Raw genomic sequence first — 21,404 nt, 5'->3', positions numbered from 1 at the left:
GCTCTGCTCAACAAGTTACTCAGTTTTAAAGTAGATTAAAATTTGACTTCATGTGTTAAAGATGTTGCAGAACTGTAGTCGACTTTGCCATGGAGGCTGCTCTCCTTTCCTATGACAGATTGGTTCTTGTTCTTAAATCATCTGTTTGCCTGTGACTAATCTTGAATTTGTATCTTTCTGCTGCTTATACTTTGAAGTGAATTCTGTGCTTCAAATAAGAGCAACGGATAGGACTTTGCATTTTCTCAAGTCTCTTGTAGCCCAAGGACTGCTCCTGGCCCTAGGATAGGAAGTGCCTTACGCAGCTTGGTGTATAATGGGAGGTGCTTGAGAGGAAGGCATGTATCAAGAAGTTGATCACAGCTGCTTTGGTCTATACTTACTGGTGATGGTGATGAACTTTAGCAGCTAAATGCACTTGTGATGACACCTCACAAACTTCAGAAAGTAAGCAGTTATTTTTGGAAACTTTTTTCCCCTCAGGACTAAAACTACTAAACCTACTTAAAAAAGTCTATGCAAAAACACTTTTTCCCAAGAAATTGTCACCTTCTGCTTATCATGTTTGTGGGCATTTCAGCATCCCAACCCTATATCCCTCTTGATGTTCCTTCTTGTCTGTCTTTCTATTGTCTGAGATTTGGAGGGCTTTCCTTTGCTGAAAGGGAAGAAGAATAGTTATTTCCTATACATTTGGGGAAAGAGATAAGCAATCCTGTGATCTCATCTTTAAGGCAGATGAATCTTTGCTCTCAGCATGCCATAGTGCTGCCTAGGGGGGGTCTTCATGATTCTGCTGGTAAGCAGCAAACAGAACTAATTTCTGAGTTGGTTTGTGCTAGCAGACTTGAAGGGTTAAGAGTGCTGAATTATTGTGCAGTTTTGAGATTCTACTTGTGGTGTGAAAAATGTCTCTAATAAATTAATAAATCATGCTCTGAACACTGGTTTGCTGCCCCATAGTTTTGCTGGTGTAGCTCTATTTGGTCTATTTTTAAGCTGGGTTGTGAAGCCAAGGTTTAATAAGCCTTGACTCTAATGAAAAGTCGCAGGTTAGTGTGAGCAGAGGCTATGAGACCTCAGCTGTGAGCAGACCAGAATGAGTGCCCTGGATGTGGGTATGTGGAGGAATCCCTGTAAGGGGTGGCCTTGCCTCTGAGCTGGGAACCGTCTGTTCTCAGTGGCAGTGAAAGGACACCAGTGCCTGCTGGAGCACCCCGTGGTTGTGTGACAAGTGAGGCTCTCCTGAGGACTAATTCCCACTTTCTGTCAGCGTGGCAGCCAGTGTGCAAATGTGCTTTGGCTGTAATGCAATATCTGCCTCACCCTCTGCTGTCTGTCCACACTCAAGTAGGGCTGGGGTCTAAAGCAGCTTGAATCAGGTGGTCTTAGGAAATTGAGCTCTTGCTTCAGATGACCTCACAGAAGGTCATAAGCTTACTCTTATTTTCTAAATGACACATAAAATATTTGTCTGTGGGCTTTCAAACTCCTTGGTAAGGCATTCTTTAACTCAGGTGGCTCCTCCCTGTTAGTTCCTTTTGAGAGGAGTAGAGATGAAAATGAACTAACAGGACATCATAGCCTTGAAATATCCCAGGAGTTTTTCTTCTTGGAACCAGTGAAGGAAAATGAATATATCTTCAAAACTAGGTCTCTTGAAAATCCAGATTTAGCATAAATGAGGGTCAAACTTCACAAAGAATGCTTTTAGAAAAGGAGATAATGAACTTTAATAGCTGTGTTAATACTAAACTCTTCCAAATACATCTTAAAGCATTTTTGGGGAATGGGCAAAATATTTCCCACTTCAGAGAAAAAATAGTTTCAGGTAATGAACTTCCTGATCTTCCCATCAAAGAGAAAAGTGTATTCTTTTGAAGTCTTTGCTTGTTAACGTTCTAATGTGAAGCTTAAGGGGCATTGTTTGGGGTGGCATTGGTGAGAGAAGGCAGCCAGGTTCTGGTGGGTTTGTTTTGGTTTTTTGTTTGTTTGGTTGGAGTTTTTAAAATTTTGTCTGGTTTTGATTCTGTTTTTGTTGTTTTGAGCTTAAAAAGTTAAATGGAAGTCACAGTGAAAAAGCTATTCTAAAAACATACTGTTTTCAGTTAAAGGTTGGAACAGTATAGGGATGTACCTAGATAGGTTCTCTGAATCCTTTTTTAAGGAAATTAACAGAAAATGGTCCTCGAGAATATATAATAAAGTTTCTGTTGGCTTTTGAGGCATGAGTTATTCTTTGTCCAGAATTAAGTTAAACATTATGCTATTTTTAAAATGTTGGCATGACATTAAGCAAGTTTCTAGAGGGTCAGATTTCTGAACAGGCAAGAAATTATTCTCTTTGCAATATTGCTGTTTTGGTGAAAAATATTGAAATATATTGATTATACACCCTCCTAAAAGTGATGTTTAGTGTTTGTAGAAGATGCTATAGGAAACATTAAATAGACTTTTTCTTTTTTAAAATAAAGGAGAGGTTATGCTAGAGCATCTGTAATAAAGCATTTCACACTGATTTTGAAGGAACTGCAAGTCTACATTTTGGACCTTGCCAAACTGCAGCTTTGTGTTACATTTAGAGTAGGTACAGTTTTGGGCAGTAACTTACCATAATTTCTGAGAAGTCACAATTGTATATCTTTTAACCTAAATGAGCAGTATGGGATAGTATAGTTTTTTATGCTGACCAGTATATAAGGTTATTCAGGAAAGATTTTGGTTCCACCGCAGGTAAATGGAATACATGTCCAAGGGACGCATAGCAGTCAAAGTGAATTTCTGTGTAAAAACACAGTTCATGGTTGCACAGCAGTTTTTACTCTCATATAGATTTAAAATCTGCAGGAGAAGAGTGATCATACCACTCCCTTTGTGTCACTGCCCTCACTTTGTGTAAATGCGTGCTGCGTTGGGTCAGGAAACTGATCCCTGAACCGTCTTGTCGTGTTACTGTGCAAATGCAAGATGAGTGAGCATCGGGGGGGTGGGGAGGATGAGTGGGATCAGCTCTTTCAGTGGAGAGGTGGATTTATCATGGATTAAAGTGCCAGGTGATCAGTAATCATAGCTTCAAAACATTGAAGACATGCCGCAGAATGAACTTCCCCGTTAGAGTAACCTTCAGTCTGCAATAATCCGTCTTCTAGTGACTTGGGATAAGTGAATTGTGGAATTTTGTGTTTCTTACTCTGCTTTCCATAGTTAATAATTTTTGTGCAGTGTATTTTGCTGTCTTACATTTTGCTTGCACATGGATTTTACTGCTGTTTAATTTTTATCACCCTCCTTTAATGCACCTGAGTCAGGCAAGCCTCATTCTAATCCTGATGCTGCCTTGCTAGCCAATGTGCCTCAGGTTGCATTAAGTCTTGAGCAGATAAAGATCTCTATCCGATATGTTTGTTTTTCATAAAATTAACAGGAAGTTACAGAAAAACTGATGCTGTAATGGAGACATTAGGGTCATCACTAGTTAGCAAAAAGTGGTTTACAGGGATGAAAACAGCTGAATCTATCTTTCTATCCCCTAGTAGTCCTTCTCATAGGTATTTCCTTGCTATGGTTCCTATGACATAATGGTAGTCTAAATTCTCCTTTCGAACTAGAGCGAACACGTTTTTGAGTGTTGGCCTAAAGGAAGGGATTCTCTTTACCTCTTTGGGTAATCTGCATATTTGGGCTTTAAGAAAATGACAACAATCTCTGCTAGGGTACCTTACACCTTAGGTTTATGATACCAGCTGGGGAGATGGGCCAGTGCTGAAACAGCTTGTTTGAGGTCAGTGTTCTCCCAAAGAGCTGGGGTAGTGGGTTTCTAGCCACGGGAACCTCCTGAACCTCAACCCCTCATTACACCAGACTTCAAAGCATTCTTGGTCTAGTGCAGTATCTTCCATTTTCAGTGAAAACGGTCCCTACCACAGAGGGATACACAGGTTTGGAATGGCCTTTTTATGTGGTCATCTAGTCAAGATGCATATTCAGCACGACTTCTGGTTTAGGGATTTTGTGTTAAGACACAGTTTAAAGTTGTCATAGGGTTTCCAGACAGGAGTCATTGGGAAAAAAAGCAGGTAGAACTAAGGACAGTTAGCACTCATGCAGAGTTCATCTGAGATTCATCAGCCAGCAACTCCAGATGGCTGACCAAGCTGCATTCATGACAGAGGACTGGAGTAAGAACCACTCCCAGATAACACCTGTCTGCTCATTCAGCTGTCGGTCCCATTGCCTTCCATACGAGCTGTGTGATCTGTGTGGTGGCCTCTCCTGCAGGAGCATGAGTCTGTCCTGCTCCTGTGTGTCTCACCTGTTCTCTGCAGCACACTGTGCCAAAACCTATGGACCACGGAGTTTTGTTGACTTTTATCTCCTTTCCATTTTAATAGGCTTTGATTTTCCAGTGTCTTCACTGTAACATGCATCTTTCATGGTTTTCACTTGCAAGGAGTCCAGTGCAGTTACATGTCTGACAAGCTGGAGTAATTGCATGCTGTTCTTTAACAGACTTTTAGGCAGCAGCCGCACTTCTACTTCTGAAAAGAGGTTTTCTGTGATTTGCTGGCCATGCTTTTCGTGATGGCATTGTTTAAAGCAACTCCTTGTGTTTCCATTTACACTTTTGCTCTTATTGGAGCTGGGATTCTGGGCTAGTTAAACCTTTGTCATAACCCTGAACAGCCATTCTGATCCAAGGTGAACTTGTAGAAGTTAGTGCTTAAAAAAAAAGAGAGAAGTGAGGGGTGTGTGTGCAAAACCACTTATCTTTTCTGCAGTCTCATGAACTTCTACTGGTGTAACTGATGCAGTGTAGGAGTAGGAATGAGTGATGGAGTAGAGAAGCGAAAGGGCTGCAAAACCTGCTGTTGCTGCTGCTCAGGAGACTGCTTTGAATCAGTAAGATGATTAGAGTTTGCCTCTATGAATCTTGCCTCATGCTAGCACTGATCTTTTAAAAGGGGCAAAATATTACAGAGATACTTTGCCAGTGTCCTCTGGTGCAAAAAGCAGATTAATTTTTGTTACATATGAAGCCTTGCATCTTCTTGAAATGCACTGAATTCTTCAGTGAGATTATGTGATTCTTCATTCTGTACTGTCTTTATAGTTTGAAGTAATTTATAACCCAAGCTATGTTTCATGTGCCTTTGGCTTGAGGGATACCTGGCAACATGTTACTTAAATCTCCATTGAAATATGCAGGGCTAACCAGTTTCTGTCAAAGATGAGGCAAACTGGTAGGAGCTGTTTTGTTCTTGCCATCACACCAAAAGCAGCAGCTGAAGATGTGCATAGGATGACTTATTTCAGAAATCACATATCTTAGCAGTTGTCAAGAGGAGGGAAAGCCTTCAGTCTCCTATTTGCTTGTGATGATGGGATGCATAAACTGGAGCTTGAGTCTCCATCCACACCGGACCTTCTAATGTTCAGCAACATGATAGGCAGAAAGATGGCTTCTGGTAAAATGTTGGACCTTTTGTTTTGGAGTGGGGTTTTTTTTGTCTGTTTTATCTGTGGACTGCCAGGAGTATGAAGCATCTACATGGTTACCTCATGGAACCCTTGTTACCCAGAGAAACAAATTCTATAAAATTAGTCTGTTCTGTTAATTTGGGAATGAATCAGAATAAATGGTTCTTAGTTTGTGCCTAGAAATATTTCTTAGAAACAAAGGCTTGGCAATCCTTGATGAAATATGTTGGTTACTGTAACTTTTACATTTGTCTTCTGTGGGTGGGGATCCTCTTGTAACCTTTCTAAAGGCGGAGTCCATGCTTTCCTCCTTTTACCTTTGCTATTAAAGCTGGATAGTACAGACATCTGCCTTGATGAATGAGTGGATGTCATTCTTGGGAAAAGTAAATTTAAGGCAAAAAGGAAATGGTGAAGGATTTTTTTTAAAATCCTTTCTTTTTAGTAGTTGAACTAGCTGTTTTGGTTTCTTTTCTCAAGGACCACAGGAATAAATCTGAACAATGCAAGGTTGAGTTGCACCTGTAAAAATGGATTCGTTTTCTTAGCTTCCTCCTGTTCTGCACAAAGCCACAAGCAGCAGAAGTACTGGAAGAGCCTGCTGCGTAGGCTTATGCTAACCGTATGTTAACTTTGCTTAAAAAAAAATTAAACCCTACCTCCTGCAGAACTTGATTTGCCATTGAGAAGAGCTTTCCACTTGCTGGGCGTGAAGGGGAATTTTTCAGTCCCTGGCAATTGTGCAGAGAGATGGCTATTGTTATTGGCTCAAAGACTGTAGAAAGAACTTTAATTTCCCTGCTCTGTTTGGTGCCTCTGCAACTCCAGACTGTCTTTCAATGCAAATATTTAGCTGACTGTCCACTGTTGCTGCTTCTAGGTTCCTTTCATTTTACATTTTCTTCAGCTATCCTTGTGGTTCTACATTGAGTGTTTGGAGTTATTTTTCATGAGATGTTTTTGTTTCCAATGTAATTTTATTTTTTCTCTGGGTCATTTATGTATCTGTCTTCACTAATGTTTACAACATCTCGGAACATAGTATCCTCTGTGAATTTAACTAACGTGCTGTTTACCCTTTCTTCCAGATCCAGTTTCTGATCCTACTTCCACATTTGGGAGTATGCAAGGGACAAACACATCTCTTTGCGTAGCTTGACTGGATATCCCAAGACTAGGATGTTAGTATATTTAAACGTTTTTTTTGCATTAAAATGTTGCCAGTATCTTAATTGCACATAGACTATTATTTCTTAAATGTAATTAACTTTATTGGCATTATGCATATTCAGAAGCCTGCTGGTAGAAGCATTCTGCAGTCTGACTAGTGCTTATTGGTGACTTTAAAATGGATGCAGGAGTAAAAAGAATTTCAGGGTTGCTTTTTAAATGAGCTTATTTAGTGTTAGAGCTTTAGCACTCATTCTTGAAAATGTTGGCTCTTTGTGTAATAAGATTAACTGTAGGTTAATCCATGAACATATAAAATCTTTAGACTATGTTCAAGATAGTTATGAAAGACCATTTCAGACTTCTGAATGCATGAAGAGTGATTTTTAAATACTTGAAATAGTCAAATATCTATAGAAATACTTGCATCAAATAAGCGTTTACAAAATCCAAAATTGCACACTGAAGTCTTCTTTAATTCCCTGCATTGTAGGTCATGCTATTATTCTGGGACTCGTAAGGAGCCAGTTGTCTGGAAGAATAAACTCTATGCTAAACTATTTTTGCAAATTTGATAATGCAGCTTCCTTAAAAATATTTTGTGATTGTATCACTATTGCAAAATGAGGTATAGCATATTTTCTGTTATGTAAGTAATTGTATGGAAGTAATAGCAGTTCAAAGACAAAGTCAGCATTAAACTATGTGCTATTTTGAAAAATGTTGGGTTTTTGACTTGGCTACTCTTGGAGTGTTCCATGTATTCAACTACTACTGTATTTTATTTTATTATTACTTATTGAACACTAATATTAGCAAGTATTTAAAATACTGAAGTCACTAGAATACTGAATGCAGTGTTCATTGGGGAGCTGTGGATTTTGCAGGCTCCTTTCCAGCTTTAGTTTTCCAGTGTGCTTCTGTTTTTTCTCCCCTGTAAATGAAAGGCACCTTCTCTTCATGTGGTTTGAATTCCTTTTGTTAAAACTGCTGCTGACCTTCTCAGCTATGATTTTAAAGTGATTAGGTATAGTTTCTCTGCTTGGATTTTAATTGGTACTATTCAGCTCTGTACATAGGTAATAAATCCAGGTAAAATTGTAATTATTCTTTAGCTTGGCTACTTTGGCAAGAGAAGAGCTAGAGCAAGTTGTTATGCAACACTTGTTCTAGTATCCCACTGCATTTTGTTTTAGTGTCTGATTTCCTTCGCTTATACCTCTGGTATTATTGCTGTGGTTTTATAGAAAAGTGTGTTACAGTTGCTACAATGTGTTCTAGAAGTCTAATATTCCTTGAATTTGGAAATATTTCTGGTTTCAAAGTTGGCTGTATTTGAAATAATTTTCAGAGTACTTAGGATAATAAATTGACAGTAGTGGGAAGCAGGGCACTCACATGAGGTGGTTATTAATGCTTCTTGCACACACAGTCATCAGTAATTTACTGTTCTCTCTTCATGTCATACTTTGTTCATTCCTTGTGCATGATAGTCTTTTTCTTTTAGAGAAACTTATGTATGAAGAATTCTGTAGGGGAGAAAATGATCTTAAGGGAAGATATTTACAAGGTGTCATAGACATCAACAAACTTTGAGTAGTTGTTAGTGCTACTGTAGACTTTTAATCCCTTAGGATCAGATGATTAGGGTGTAGCCTGCAGAAGCTCAGTTTGCATCAGATTCCTTTGCTGTTTGTATGGCTGTACTGCTGGCAGTTCCTAGCTGTGGATTAGGAAATCCATTTCTGAGATTTTGCTCTGAAAGAACAATTAAGAAGTTATAAGAAGAGCTGCTTGGAATGCAAGTGGACAGTGATACTGATCTTAAAACTGAAGCTTGTAACGAAGCAGCACTCAAATTATGAAGGGTTTCTGTTTTTTCTTCATATAAAGGCTGTACCAGATACTTCAGTCTCTGATGAGTTTAGCAATACTACAGAGTGGGCAAGCTTGAGAAAATTTCTGTATAGGTTACCTGGAAAATTTAACTGATTTGGAACAAAGGACCAACTTCTGATTTGGAAGGCTGAGCGCTCTCCCAGTGTTTCTTCACTTGGCATCAAAAGAACTGGTTTCAGATCTTCTGATCATCCTAGTGATGATAGTGACTTCATTCTTCGAAAAGATCTGAGGCAGGTCTAGCAGGTTTACTAAGGCCTTTTATTGAGATACTAACTGTAAAATTAGAGCAAGACTGGCTGTTGTAGAAGTCTTACCTTCAGATGTTTTGTCTTTGTAACAGTTTGATGTTCTTGACTAGAAACTTGTAATTTGTTTAACTGTTAGCATATCCTGAGATTCTGCTGCAACACAGTGACATTGAGAAACTTAGTGTGCCAGAAGTATGGGAACTGCTGTCTTCTCTCAAGTTCAGATCACAAATGATGCTTTGAAGTAAAGAACTTCAACTAGACTGAAAAGAAATATGTGAGGGTCTAGGGTGGCCTCAACCAAAGTACAGTGGATTAAACTTTCGACTAAAGAAGGCCAATAATATATGCTATGTTTCAGGAATTCCAGAAGGTCTGGAATAAATGACATGGAGAAAACAGCAGTGTCAAAAAGCTGCACATAACTGCTTGGTTTGAGGAATACTTAAAGATGATGATAGGAACTGAAATGATTATGTATATAACTCAGTTAAGTGCACTATAAGCTGTTAAATATACCATTAGTCACCAAGTTCTGTAGCTATCTAGAAAAGATACTTGGGAATAACTTTGAAATCCTGAGTGACCGTAATGAAATCTGTGTTCTCTATCGTGTTACTTTTGCATCAGCCAAATCCCAAGGGATCTATTCTGGCTGTGATCTTCAGTTCTGATCCAGTAATTACTTCAGATATCTGTCTTTAATCTGAATGAGGAAAAGGCAGGCTGAGAGAGCAAACAACTAAGCTTGATTGCTACAGTGTTGTCTAAGATGTCCCTCCCTGGTCCTGCCACTTGTTCCTGCTAATGTAACTGGACTAGGCCAGGAAATTGTTTTAAACTAGAAATAAGGCGAGCAAAAATTATTTTTTTAAATCTTCTGTATGTTCTTATATAGTAATTTATATTCCTAGTCAAAACTGTGATTATAAATGCTGATAGTTAAGCAGTCTGAGCATAGCTTACAGAATTGGTGATGTGTGTCTGAGGCCAAAGGGTTAGTAAGACTCCAAGAGTTGTGACATCAAAAGTGAGAGAGAGATTTATCAGTCACTTGCTCTTTGGGAAAATTTCACTAAACCCCAAAGGTCAGGCTTTCTTACAGCTATTTGCTGTGGATTTCTTGCATCTGAGTGTAGTTATTTTTTTAGAAAAGGTTTACTGTTCCTCATCTACACTGAGTAATGTTCCATCACATCTGGCAATTTCAGTTCCTGCAGTTAATTTCAGCACCAAATTGTTTTTCTGCTATAATATTTTGTTAGAGTTGTCAACAGCTGTGCTTATGCTTTTCTGTTTCCAGAGGAATATCAGGGACTGCAGCTTCTTTAGTGCATAGACATAACCTGAGGTGTGACTGAAGGATAACTAAGAATATTTCTGTTAGTGTTTGGTTCTGTTGGCACAAGAATAACAACAGTAATACAGCTGTATCTTCCTTGCTGTATGCGAGAGCTGTCAAGTGCTTACTTTGTACCTTTGTGTTCTTAATACTACTGCTGTGCAAACAATCATAAAGCTGGAGAGGATTGTTAGACTTAGTTTTGCTTCCTTTGGGTTTGCACCTTGTGTTGTAGACTCGTGGAATAATGCTTCACTTGATGTATACTTGCAAGTGTGACTTCAGTGATGACAATTAGTCACTACAACCTGCCCTGTAGCTGGTATGAATTCTGTGTCTTTCAGTGTGAAGACACTCCTCTGTGTGTGTTGATTTGTTTGCAAGGTTTTTGTTTAAGGCATATAACTTGTGACTCCCTGCCCTTCTTTCATTTTCCCTTTCATTTTTGTGTAGCTGCCTGTATCACCTTCTGGTTTCCCCAGATCATCCTTCCTTTTGAGACAGAACTGAGCTGTCCATCTGAAAAGGCTAAGGATAGTTTTCCACAATATTTGGGAAGCCTTGAAACATCACATGTTCTTCATATTCCCTATAGTCATGATTCAGCTTTCTTTCCATGATCTAGAGCTTTCTTTGCTTTTGTTAGCTTTTTAATCAGAATTTAGATATACTCACTGGTGTAGTGAAATAATCACTTGACTTAATAAAGTGCTGTATCTTTGCATACCATAAGATTTTTTAGGATGCTGTGAGCTAGCTGGAGTCAAGGTGTGCTGTTCATTGAGGCAATTATGTAATGGCTTGTCGTGGAGATTTATTTTACACCAGGCAGACTTACAATCACAAATAACAGAGTGAAAATGCTCTTTGCAATTTTTACCTTACAGGTAAGCTCAGTATATTCACCTCTCAACTCAGAAATGTTAAATTGTGTACATGTGTCTATTCGTTGAAGGTCATCACATTTTCAATGATTGGTGATATAATTATGTTTAGTTTCCTAAACATAATGATGTTTTCATTCCCATTTGCCAATTACTGTATAGATCTGAAAAATCTCTGTAGAGATGCTGAAAGGGATATCTATAACTTGAAAGCTGAAAGAAAAGGATAGTGTATTGAGTTAATTCAGTAATGAATCATGGTATAAATGACCTCTTGTGGTAAAGAAGTTGAAACTGAGTCACACTCCAGGAGTTCTCTAGATCACAGCTGTGGTTTGATAGGTGCTTTTTCTGCTGGCAGTCCTTGTTTAAGTGAATTCAGTAGCTTGTACCTACCCTTTCTGGGCTGATTTTTAGCTTTGAATTATTTCAGTTAATGTGGTTTCAGTAGGTGACTGTGTTGCAGACACGAAACAAGTCGGGCAAGACGGAATTGCTGAGGTCAGGCAACCCTCTTCAAACAGGACAGTTTTGGAGTATGAAATTTAGCTCATACCTCAGCCAGTTCAACTCATCCTCTAATGCTTTTGCACTATGCCAATACCTCTTGAGGTTGGGGTGAAAGCCATTGGTGTCCTGTGCTTTCACGTAGCTTCTGTGGGAGAGGGAGGATTCTCCTGTGTTTTAGACTGACTTGGACCTCTGCTATACCTGCTTGTGGCAAGTTGTTCCTGATAGCACACCTGCCTTTTCTGATCTCTGATACGAGCATTACTGTGGCCGTGAAATAAAGTGGAGCAGTGAATTGATGCTGCTGGAAATCCTATATCTTTTCTGTGGGAGGCATTTTCAGGCAGATCAATTCCATCTACTGCAAGGCTATTCTTAAGTTTGTGCCTTAGGAGCATGGCATATGGGGATAAACAGTGGCAGTTAATGAATGCCACCTTACCTTTGCTTGGGAGTGAAGCATTAACAGATTGCCACCAATGGGAAAAGTTTCCAGGTTTTTATTTTGCTGCATTATGTACTACAACACAGACATAGAAAAAAATAACCTCAAGTTTGAGAAATGTTTGGGCCTCTGTATTTTGGTCCATGCTGATATGTGCTAGTGTGCATTCTCATTCTTGAGCTATTTGACTCTTCTAATATGTTTGTAAACTTCCTAGATAGTTCTTACATTTTCTTATTGGTGAAAGTTGTACCTGGTTGCCTGCTGGAGCTCCATACCTGGAGGTTGAACAAATAAGAGCATTTTGAACTGACATACTGAAAACCAAATCCCACTTCAATTTTTATTGTTAAAATTAGGTTTTTTGGATTTTAGTTTAGTTAAACTATTATTTTTTTAAATTTAGATCCTATTCTACCATAAAGTAAAACTTGTATTTTTATAGGATGCATAGAAAGTTGGTAGTTGCTGAAACTCTTCTGTTGTGGTTCTTTGCCATTTTGTACTATCTATATTTTCTGGTTTATTTTCTAAAATAATAAAATGCAAGTATTTACATGAGAAGATTCCAGTTAGGTCCTGCATTAGTGGTGACTGGCTGTGAAGGAAACCAGATGGTCATACAATAAACCTCCTGATCTTGAGGTAAAATGTAAAACAGAAACCCACAGCCTCTGACTTGAGCAACTAGCCATATTAATGGTGCAGTATCTACAAATTGGAGGGTCCTTTGTCTTTTCATGCCTGAAAATCCAGATGAAGATTGCAACTCAGCCTGCCAGAACAATTGCTGTTTCTTGAGGGGATCTTGAGACAGCCGTTGCAATGTCCTTAGCTTTTCTTGAATTCTGCTTCTGAGACTTTTGATTGGAGATAAGAAGTTTACATGCCTCTGTACAGTTTTCTTCTTGATATCAGATCACACACACAAAAATATTCCTCGTGGGAGGGAAGCAGGAGATGATCCATATTTTGCTATACTCTGCACTCTGGCAACAAGCTTTAAAACTTGTCATTTCTGGTTTTTTGGGGGTTGAACTTTCAGTTGTAATCAGTGAGATAACCTGCCAGTTCGAGTGCTAATATTGGATGGAGAGTCCCCTGTTTCCATTTCTTACACTGTGACACAAGTCTGGTAACTTGCTTTGCTCCTCTGCTCTTCCTTGTAGAGTGGAGAGATCTCCCCTCTTCTAAGGTATTTGGCAGGGCACTTTTCTGCTGTGAAGGCAAGTGCACTGCAGCTCTGTAGTTCTGATATGTAGCTGATATGCTGTCATATTTAGCTCATTAAATTTTAAATACCTTGCTGTGAGTTTGGGATTGCATCAGAGAAAATGTTCTTAGACTTGGTTCTCAGAGGAAAAGGAATAGCTTGGTTGAGAGGGATGCTTGGAGAGCAGAGTGAGGATGGTCTGTTACAGTTTTTTTATTAAAATTACAAACCAGTAGTGGAATTTTAATTAGTCCTGCAGGACGGATGGTCAGTCAGAAGCACTTCTATCAACAGTTCTTGTAGTTTTTTTGCTGTGTTTTTGATTTCTCATTTACTGCTGTGGTAAGTTACTGTAACAGTGAAAGACTGACTGGCAGAACATGCTCCTTGTTGGCTTCTTGATAGCTTCAAATGAAGCTTATCTGCAGGAGATGCTGTTCTACAGTGAATAAAGCATTACTCTAAGGTGAAAGAATTCTTGTTTTCTTGAGCTCCAAGGGCCTGTTTAGGGACCTCAACACATCGTATTCTGTCTTGAGAACAGAAGGTGTTTTGGTGCAGAAAGCTACAGAAGAGCTGTGTGTTGCTGTACAGAACTTGAATATACCTGTTCTTTTAAACAATAACTGTCTTAATACTCCTAGTTCTTTTCTTCTGTGTGCATGTCTATATGCTCTTATAGAACCAGGTTGATGTTTAAGATCTCCAGAATCCTCTGGAGCAGAAATGTCTGCAGTAAGTCCCTGAACAGTGCAGTTTCATTAACAAGAATGGGGAAGCATGAAATTTGAAAAATTGGTTGAGATGCACAGCTTTTTCTTTGTTCCCCAAGAAGGCTGAAGCAAAGTTGATTTAACTTGTAGTTGGAGTCCTTAATTGGTCTCCATCAGATAATGAGATCTCTCATCATAGGTGGATTGGAGTTTTTTTTTATTTTGTTGCATGAATAAAAGAATATTCATAAATTATAATTATATGCATGTCATGAGACTTAGTGTATATTAATAACTGTCCTGTGACTTTTTTCCCCCTCCCTTGTTGCTTGGTCTTACTTTTCTATTAAGATGCCTGTGACTGAAACATTTTAAGTTTAATAGATTTTTGTCCTGAAAGAGACAGAATTCCCGTGTTACACACAGGCTGTAGGATTTTTCTGAATTAATTCCTGCTTCAAATCCCATAGCTGTGGATAAATATAACCAATCTTGACCAGAAAATCTAGGTATGAGAAATCCAATAAAAACCTGATGTGATGGTGGTGACTCTTGCTTCAGTTAATGAGACTCCTAACATGATGAATCAGAATGCTGAGGGAGAGGGAAAGTGAAATAGATCTCAGCAACCAGCCCATGCTTTCCTAAATAACACCTCCAGAATCCTAGAGTAGGGAAAATCATGATCCAGTCCTAGAGTTTGTGTCTCGTGTCTTCAATTGGACCCTTGTAAAATTAAAGAGAAAGTGTCTTATGTCTGGCTGAGTTTGATCAGCTTACAGTTTCAGCTGCTGGATCTGGGTATGTCTTTGAGAAGCTGTTTTTCCTGTTCCTAGATGTGTGATTTGTGGCTTTCTCCATTCCCCCTACCCCCCTTTCCAAGTAGTGTTTAATTGCATTTGCTTTGGTAAGCAGCCTCTGTGACCTGGGCCTTTTGTTAATTGCTGCTCTTCCTGTCTTTGTAGCTCCAGTAAATTTAGTGACTGCTTTCTTCCAAGTCAGTGACTAGGACTGAAATGGCACAGGGCCAAGAACCAGTACTTGATGGACCTTGCTGCCAGTAGTTTCTCATTGCCACCAATATTTCAAGAGCTGTCACTTAATTGATTTTTAATGTTTTGTATTTATTTGACTGAATTTTTTTTTGTTTGGCTTAGGGTTTTTTAAATTTTTTTTTTTAATTTCTGGTTTTAGTCAAGATGTGTCGTGCCAGCCCAAAAGTCTGAAAATATTATATCAAACCTGTTGTTTTAAAATTTTAGTTTTGTAAGACTAATAAGAATTTCTGTAAGCCCATATTGATTTACACCATTTTTGCTGTCAATTCCTGTGAACAGTTCATTGGTTTTGAAAACCTTTACCAGTCTGAGACCTCGGTACTAACTTGTTTAATGTTGTGACATTTCAAAGAGATTGTTTTCCTTTTTTTTGAGCCCATTGGGGATTTGGAAATATTTCAAGACTTTCTGGAATTAAACACTGCGGCAAATACTCTTTGAGTAACTCACAGAAAGAAAAACAAAGCACACGTCCATTGAATATTAAGACAATTAACTTGCACATGTTAGTAAACACCACCTTGATACATTTTATTGAATGATTATATACCATTCTATTGAATGTTTTGTAGTATACTATCATACTCTTATATGTATTACCTAAAATGTGTGCCTTGGTTTTGATTTAATCTTTACTTACTTTAAAGCTGTATGCATTTCCTCTCTGGCTTTTGCAACATTTCTGAGTTTTGATTTATCTTCTCTGCTCTGAATCTTCCTATCAATCATCCAACTGTTTGTCTCCTCTTTGTGCTTTTACTCTTAGTCACTTGGGTTTGGGTTTTGTTGTTTTAAATTTTTTTTCCCCATTTAGCAGGTTAGGTTTTTTCTCCCATGGTTTTGATGTTTTCTAATATGTTTTTAGATAGTTAAAAAATTTAAACAAAATATATAACCAACTAATATCTTAACTGACTTGACTCAATTTCCAGCTTTTTGAAGTTGTCCTTTTAATGTGCAAATTGCTATATATTTGGCTGTTTATTATAAATAAATGCTGATGAATCACTTGTCTTAATTTCTGTTGCAACTGGTCCATTGCAGTTGGATTTGATCCTTGTGGATCGCTTCCAACTCTGGATATTCTGATTCTCTGGTTCTATGACCTACTGTACTTAACTGCTCGCCTGGATAGTACTTACTTAGTCTATTGAGGTTTAGTTTATAAATTTATATTCACAGATTAATTTGACAGTTGAGGGCTGAGGAGTTGACAGCTATGTATGTTGGTTTTTATTTTCTGCCCTTGCTATGTTGACTTTTTTTTCTTGAGTTTCTAACAATTTATGTAATAATACATTCAGAGCAATAGTAGTCTGTGGTCTTTACTACCCCCAAAATGATTTGTACCTGTAAGTTAAGCTTTACTGCTTTGACTAGATGCGTATCTAGGGCTGAATTATGTAGTGACTATTCAAAGGTATATTTGAGCTGTGCTGTCTTGAGGGTGGAAAAGGCATTGTTTGACATGCTAGGCTCTGTGTCAATGGCACTCCAGAAATGCATCCTTATCTCTTTCTGAAGATCTTGCATTCCTGTTTTTTACAGCAGAGAATGTGTCTTTGGCTAATCTGCATTACTAGAGATTGGCCATCAGCTACCGACTTCTCTGATGCTGTTATCCCAGGGAGCCTGGTGACTGCTTAATGGCCACCAGGGCTCTCAATTTTAAGGGAGAAGACGACACGAGGGCCTAACTGAATTTTTGTTTTTTCTTTGCGAGGATTAATTTAAACTGTTATGTTAAATTGTTGCCGTAAAGCATTAGCCATCGAACTACAATTGCAGTTCAAATTTATGACAAAATATTTGGCTACGGATGGGTAAAACTGCCAAGCAAAGATGAAAATAAAACTGTTTAGATGCAGAGATAAAACTAGTGAAAATTGATCACGCTGAAGACTGCGTAGTCAACCTTCCCCCCCCCCCCTTTTTAGTTTTCATTTCTTTCCTTGCTACCATTAGCAGAAAAATGGCACATACATATTCTGATTTTTATCAGAGGATGTTTTAGGGGATGCTTTACTTGTATCGCAAACAGTTGTGAAATAGGAGTAAGTTTGTAACAACCTCTGCATTTAAAAAGTTATTCCACTCTTGCTTCAGTTCTAAGGGTTTTCTTTGTTCTGGGATTTGTTTTTTCTAATTCTTCACTTCCTAGAGTGCCTTCTGGAAAAGAGAGATGTTTTCCACTTTATAAATTTGGGGTTTTTTTTTTATTAAATTTTTTTCTAAATTCTTGTACTAACATCCAAAAATGTTTTTCATTGTAAAGGTCATCAGTAACGTTTGTAAGAGTTAAATATGTGGCTGCTTTGATTGTGAAGAGCATATGAGAGATCTAAATATAACTGATACTGAAAATCTAATCTGATATGTAAATAATACTGATTTCTAAAATACTGGAATCTTCTTTCTTTTTCTTTATTCTAATTCTGTTATTCCTGCAACTTTTCCACTGGCTCTGCTCTTCAGCTGCTGTGAACTGTCAGACACTGAAATACAGATGATGAAAATAGAGAAACTGGAATTTAGCAGAGGGAGCCATGTTAATTTCTGTTCCATTTGAAATGCAGGAAAATATCATCTGCCAAATGGAAAAGGACAATCGGTGGGAAAAGAAATGTTCTTTTCAAGCTTCTAAGAGCAGTGACAATGGAGAGAAAAAATACTATAAAAAGTAGGCAGCTCCTTTTTCAAGATTTTGTTTTCAATGTATTCTGCATGATTAACTGTACACAGTTGCTCTTTTGGAGCCCTGAATGACTGAACACAACATCACAGGGCTTAAACTGCATTTGCTGCATTGCACTTTGCATTTGGGGGGGATAGGGCTCAGCTTTATGGCAGTTTTACCAGTCTCTAGTATAATTTTTGAATACATTCATACTTCCCTTATTTGCCTTTTTTAATGTCAAACATTGCACATAAGATGTTCTGCTGTTGCTATGCAACTGCTAAATCCAATATTTAATATTAATAAAACCCGAGTGGCATTAGCATCACTCAGAACAGTGGGCTAGCAAACTATGATCGTACAATATCCAAGCTGTAAAACTTGGCAAGGACTTCAGTGTGCAATTGCATGCATGGCAAACTGTGGGGCATGAGTCACTGGCAGTTACTATTAAAAGATTGATGAGTTTGAGTAAAATTTCTAAGTCTTGATTTTTATACATGTATATAAAAAAATAAAAGTTTTAAACAAAAAGATAAAGAACAAGGTTGGTTAGCTATTTTCCTTAAGGTTTCATTTCAGAGTCAAATTCTAAGGGTCACTACCCATATGTTAAAAACGTTATAAACTATTCAACGTTACAAACCTATGGGCCAATACCCTGATTCTCCTATTTTTCTTCTAGGTCAGGTTGGTCGGCCCTTTCCCACTGTTCCTGCCACTTCCTGAAGCCTGAATTGGCTTTTTTTGGAGGCAGTGCTACTTCTCTGCCTGACAAGGTGCTGTTCAATGAGATGTGTTTCCAGTTTCTCAGTTTCTTCTCTTCCACCTTGTTTTCTGATTTCTCCCTATTTATCTTCACTTTTGACTGTTATTTCACTTTTTAATTTTTATTTTTTTTGTCCTTTCTGAGATCAGTTTTTTTGTGTTGTACCTCAGCAATGCTTTGGCCATCTAAGTCATGTTGCAGTCTGCAAATTCGGTAGGATCCTGCATCTGATCACTAAAGATGTTGGTGCACTGGCACTCTTGCTGACAGCCAGAGAGGTGTAAGGCTATTTGTCCCTTTGAAGACTGCTGTCCAAAACATAACTTAGATATTACATCTGGATGAAGTTAGGATTATTTTAGAATTACTGCTCTTTTGAAGTGTAATCAACTATTTCCTTCATAGTACATGATCATTTAGATTTTGACTGATTTCTTAAGCATTGCTATTTTGGGTAGTTTATCTGTCCTTGATTCACTCATGCAAGTTTCTCTAAATTTAAGACCATGTTTTTGTTTCTTAATTTTTTTTTAATTTCTTCTTCTGCTACTCAAACAAGTAGAAGCTAGAAGCCCCTAGCTACTTGGTTTACTTAAACCTACAAAGCAAAAGTATTGGAGGGGGGAGAGAAGGGCAGGCAATGTACTAAGTTATAGTCTTGAATTTTTCTGGTCATTCCATTTTTATGCATTTTTATAAGGTGGAGTTTGTCACCCTTAAAGTAATCTTTGTACTTTTTATACTCGCTCTGCTAACCCATCTTCTCACAGTACTGGGTAGTTAATAGGTCTCTAGATTTTTTTACCACCAACAGGGCGTTAGTGTAATATTGATTTACTTTTCCAAATAATGGCAGTAATTTTGGTGCATGTTTTCCCTCTTCTGGAATAAAGTAAAATTGATTATATTTATTTTAAGTGAGGTGTAAGTTGTGGCATTGAAGTAAGTTGGACTGTATGTGTCTTGGATGCAGATCTGTGATTGAAATTTCACTCCTTAGTGATATGGCAGCACTGAATCCCTCTCCTTTCAATTTTCTCTCCTCAAAACTGCAGCTCTTCAGGAAACACTGATTCTAATGTTTACTGAAATTCAGAAAAGTAACTGAATGCCACTAAGATGGAAGAATGCATTTTTTAGTTGGGAAAATGTACTTTCAGTTCGGGGGCTTAAATGAGAGTATTTTTATTTGGGTAGAAATTACTCGATCATGTTGTAGATCCTGCAGCTTCCTGTGTTCTTTTCAAAATTGTTTATTTCAATGTTGTAATGTTCTTTGTTTTTAACCTAGCTATTTAGAAAAGGGCAGGAGTCAGTGGACTCTAGATTGTGCTATGATTTATCAGTAGTTCAGTCATCACAAATGACCCGTGTATCTTGTAATACTTGGAGAAAACGTGTTGAGCTCTGTTCTTGGAACAGATAAATATAGAACTGCTATTATGAATATTGTAGTGACGTACTAATCTAGAAAGCTAACAATTCTTTTATTTGCTTTTAGGGTTTGAAAGTATTCTAGAAGGCCTGTTTGGACCTGGATTATTAAAAGATCTCAGTTTGTTTAAAGGTATTCAATCTCTATGTTTGTATCTTGTTCTGCATTTCTAATGACAGAAGCAGCCTCAGCTCTGCCTCTAGAAAATGTGTGTTACCGTGGTGATTTGTGCTTTTTTTCCCCCCTCCCCCAGGCAGTGCTCACAGTTAGTTTCATATTGGCTAAAATTACTAATGAGTGTGTGTTCATCTTTATGTAGCTGGGAGTGTATTTTGCAGTGCTCAGAAAAACAGATTTGTTGTGCACAGATAAAATGTATATAGTTTGGTAATCTGAGGATTTAGAAAAATGGCTGAAATGAAGCCTGAATCCTCAGAAAGCAGGCAAGAATGTTGTGAAACAGGTATTTAATTCAGCATTTCTCTTTTGGCTCCAGTTGTGTCATGGTTTATGAATATGAAGTAATTTGCTATTCTTCTGATTTACAGACTGTGAGCCTGAAGGTGTTTCTGATTGGTCTTTTGATGAAAATTGTCTTTTCTGCTGCCTGAGAAGAGAAAAAGTGAAGGTAACAATGCAGATGTGTGAAGCTAGTAGTTGTAGGGGAGGGACAAAGGGAGGGAGTTTGCTGCTCCTAGTTAGCTGAATGTGGAAAACCTGCAACCTCCTACCCCTTTCCCCTCCTTTGGAAAAAGGTTTTCTGAATTAAAATATGCGAGTTGATGAACAGACTTGCCTCTTTCTCTGCAACTTTTTCTTTGTAGTATGTAATGCAGATGGTGGGTTTCTTTTTTTCGCTCGTGCATTGGCTCTTTCTGTTTGGTGTTTTTTATTTGTTTTGGGTTTTCTTTAGTTTTTTGTAAGAGATCTTGCTGGGAATCATGAAACCCTCCCCAAGGGAGCTGGACTGTGGCTTGTGCATGTTTACTACAGTCAGATGATGGGCTTATCTTCAGTATGGAAATGTGGTTATTTTAACAATCCAGAATCTTGTTCTGCATCTTGGAATCTCCTTCCCTGTGGGCCATATCCTTTTATTAAAGTGCTCTTGTGCATGGTAGATTTTGTACTGTGCTTGTTCATAATGAAGTCAGAACCTAAACATGGACAAGTTAGGTTTGCCAACACAATAAACTTGCAGTTTATTTTCTTAAGGAGATTATAGTTGTAAAACAAAAGCTATGGTGCTATACTGGTTGTTGTTCAGCCCACGTGTTGAAAATGTGATTGTTCTATAACATAGGAAGGAAGGATCATCTGCCTTGGCAAAACTTCATTTACTGGAATTTGTAACTGCTGCTTCTTCCTGCACAATGTGAAGCAACACCAGAATGAATCTCTATCAACTTAGGAATGAAACAAAAGCACTCTTTCCTCTGCAGCAGCTAACATGTAGCTGCATGGCTTGTCCATAAAGGAAGTACCTTGTTGACACGGATACATGTCATGCTGCCAGCTCATGCATGTTTTCGTATTATAGTTTTTATTAAGGCATAGGAG

At 38.0% G+C, this 21,404-nt stretch overlaps 1 protein-coding gene across 10 annotated transcripts in view; it reads left to right on the top strand.

Annotated features, from left to right (window-relative positions):
• Positions 1 to 21,404, top strand: part of LCOR (ligand dependent nuclear receptor corepressor) — a 90,507-nt gene that overhangs the window by 10,354 nt on the left and 58,749 nt on the right. For 4 of the 10 annotated variants that reach the window (XM_088169223.1, XM_088169228.1, XM_088169231.1 and 1 more), the window contains exons 2-3: positions 19,911 to 19,976; positions 20,393 to 20,472. In XM_088169223.1, the coding sequence (XP_088025349.1) occupies positions 19,911 to 19,976; positions 20,393 to 20,472 (146 nt within the window). Of the gene's footprint in view, positions 1 to 6,566; positions 6,660 to 17,539; positions 17,644 to 18,325; positions 18,420 to 19,910; positions 19,977 to 20,392; positions 20,473 to 21,404 lie in introns of those variants that run through there. The other 6 variants (XM_088169224.1, XM_088169226.1, XM_088169232.1 and 3 more) reach the window with 3 other exon arrangements.

The sequence above is a fragment of the Sturnus vulgaris genome, chromosome 8, assembly GCF_052056855.1.
Source record: "Sturnus vulgaris isolate bStuVul1 chromosome 8, bStuVul1.hap1, whole genome shotgun sequence".
In the NCBI taxonomy this organism is placed as follows: domain Eukaryota; kingdom Metazoa; phylum Chordata; class Aves; order Passeriformes; family Sturnidae; genus Sturnus; species Sturnus vulgaris.
The sequence above is the reverse complement of the archived record's forward strand: the minus strand, read 5'-3'. Positions and strand labels throughout refer to the sequence as shown.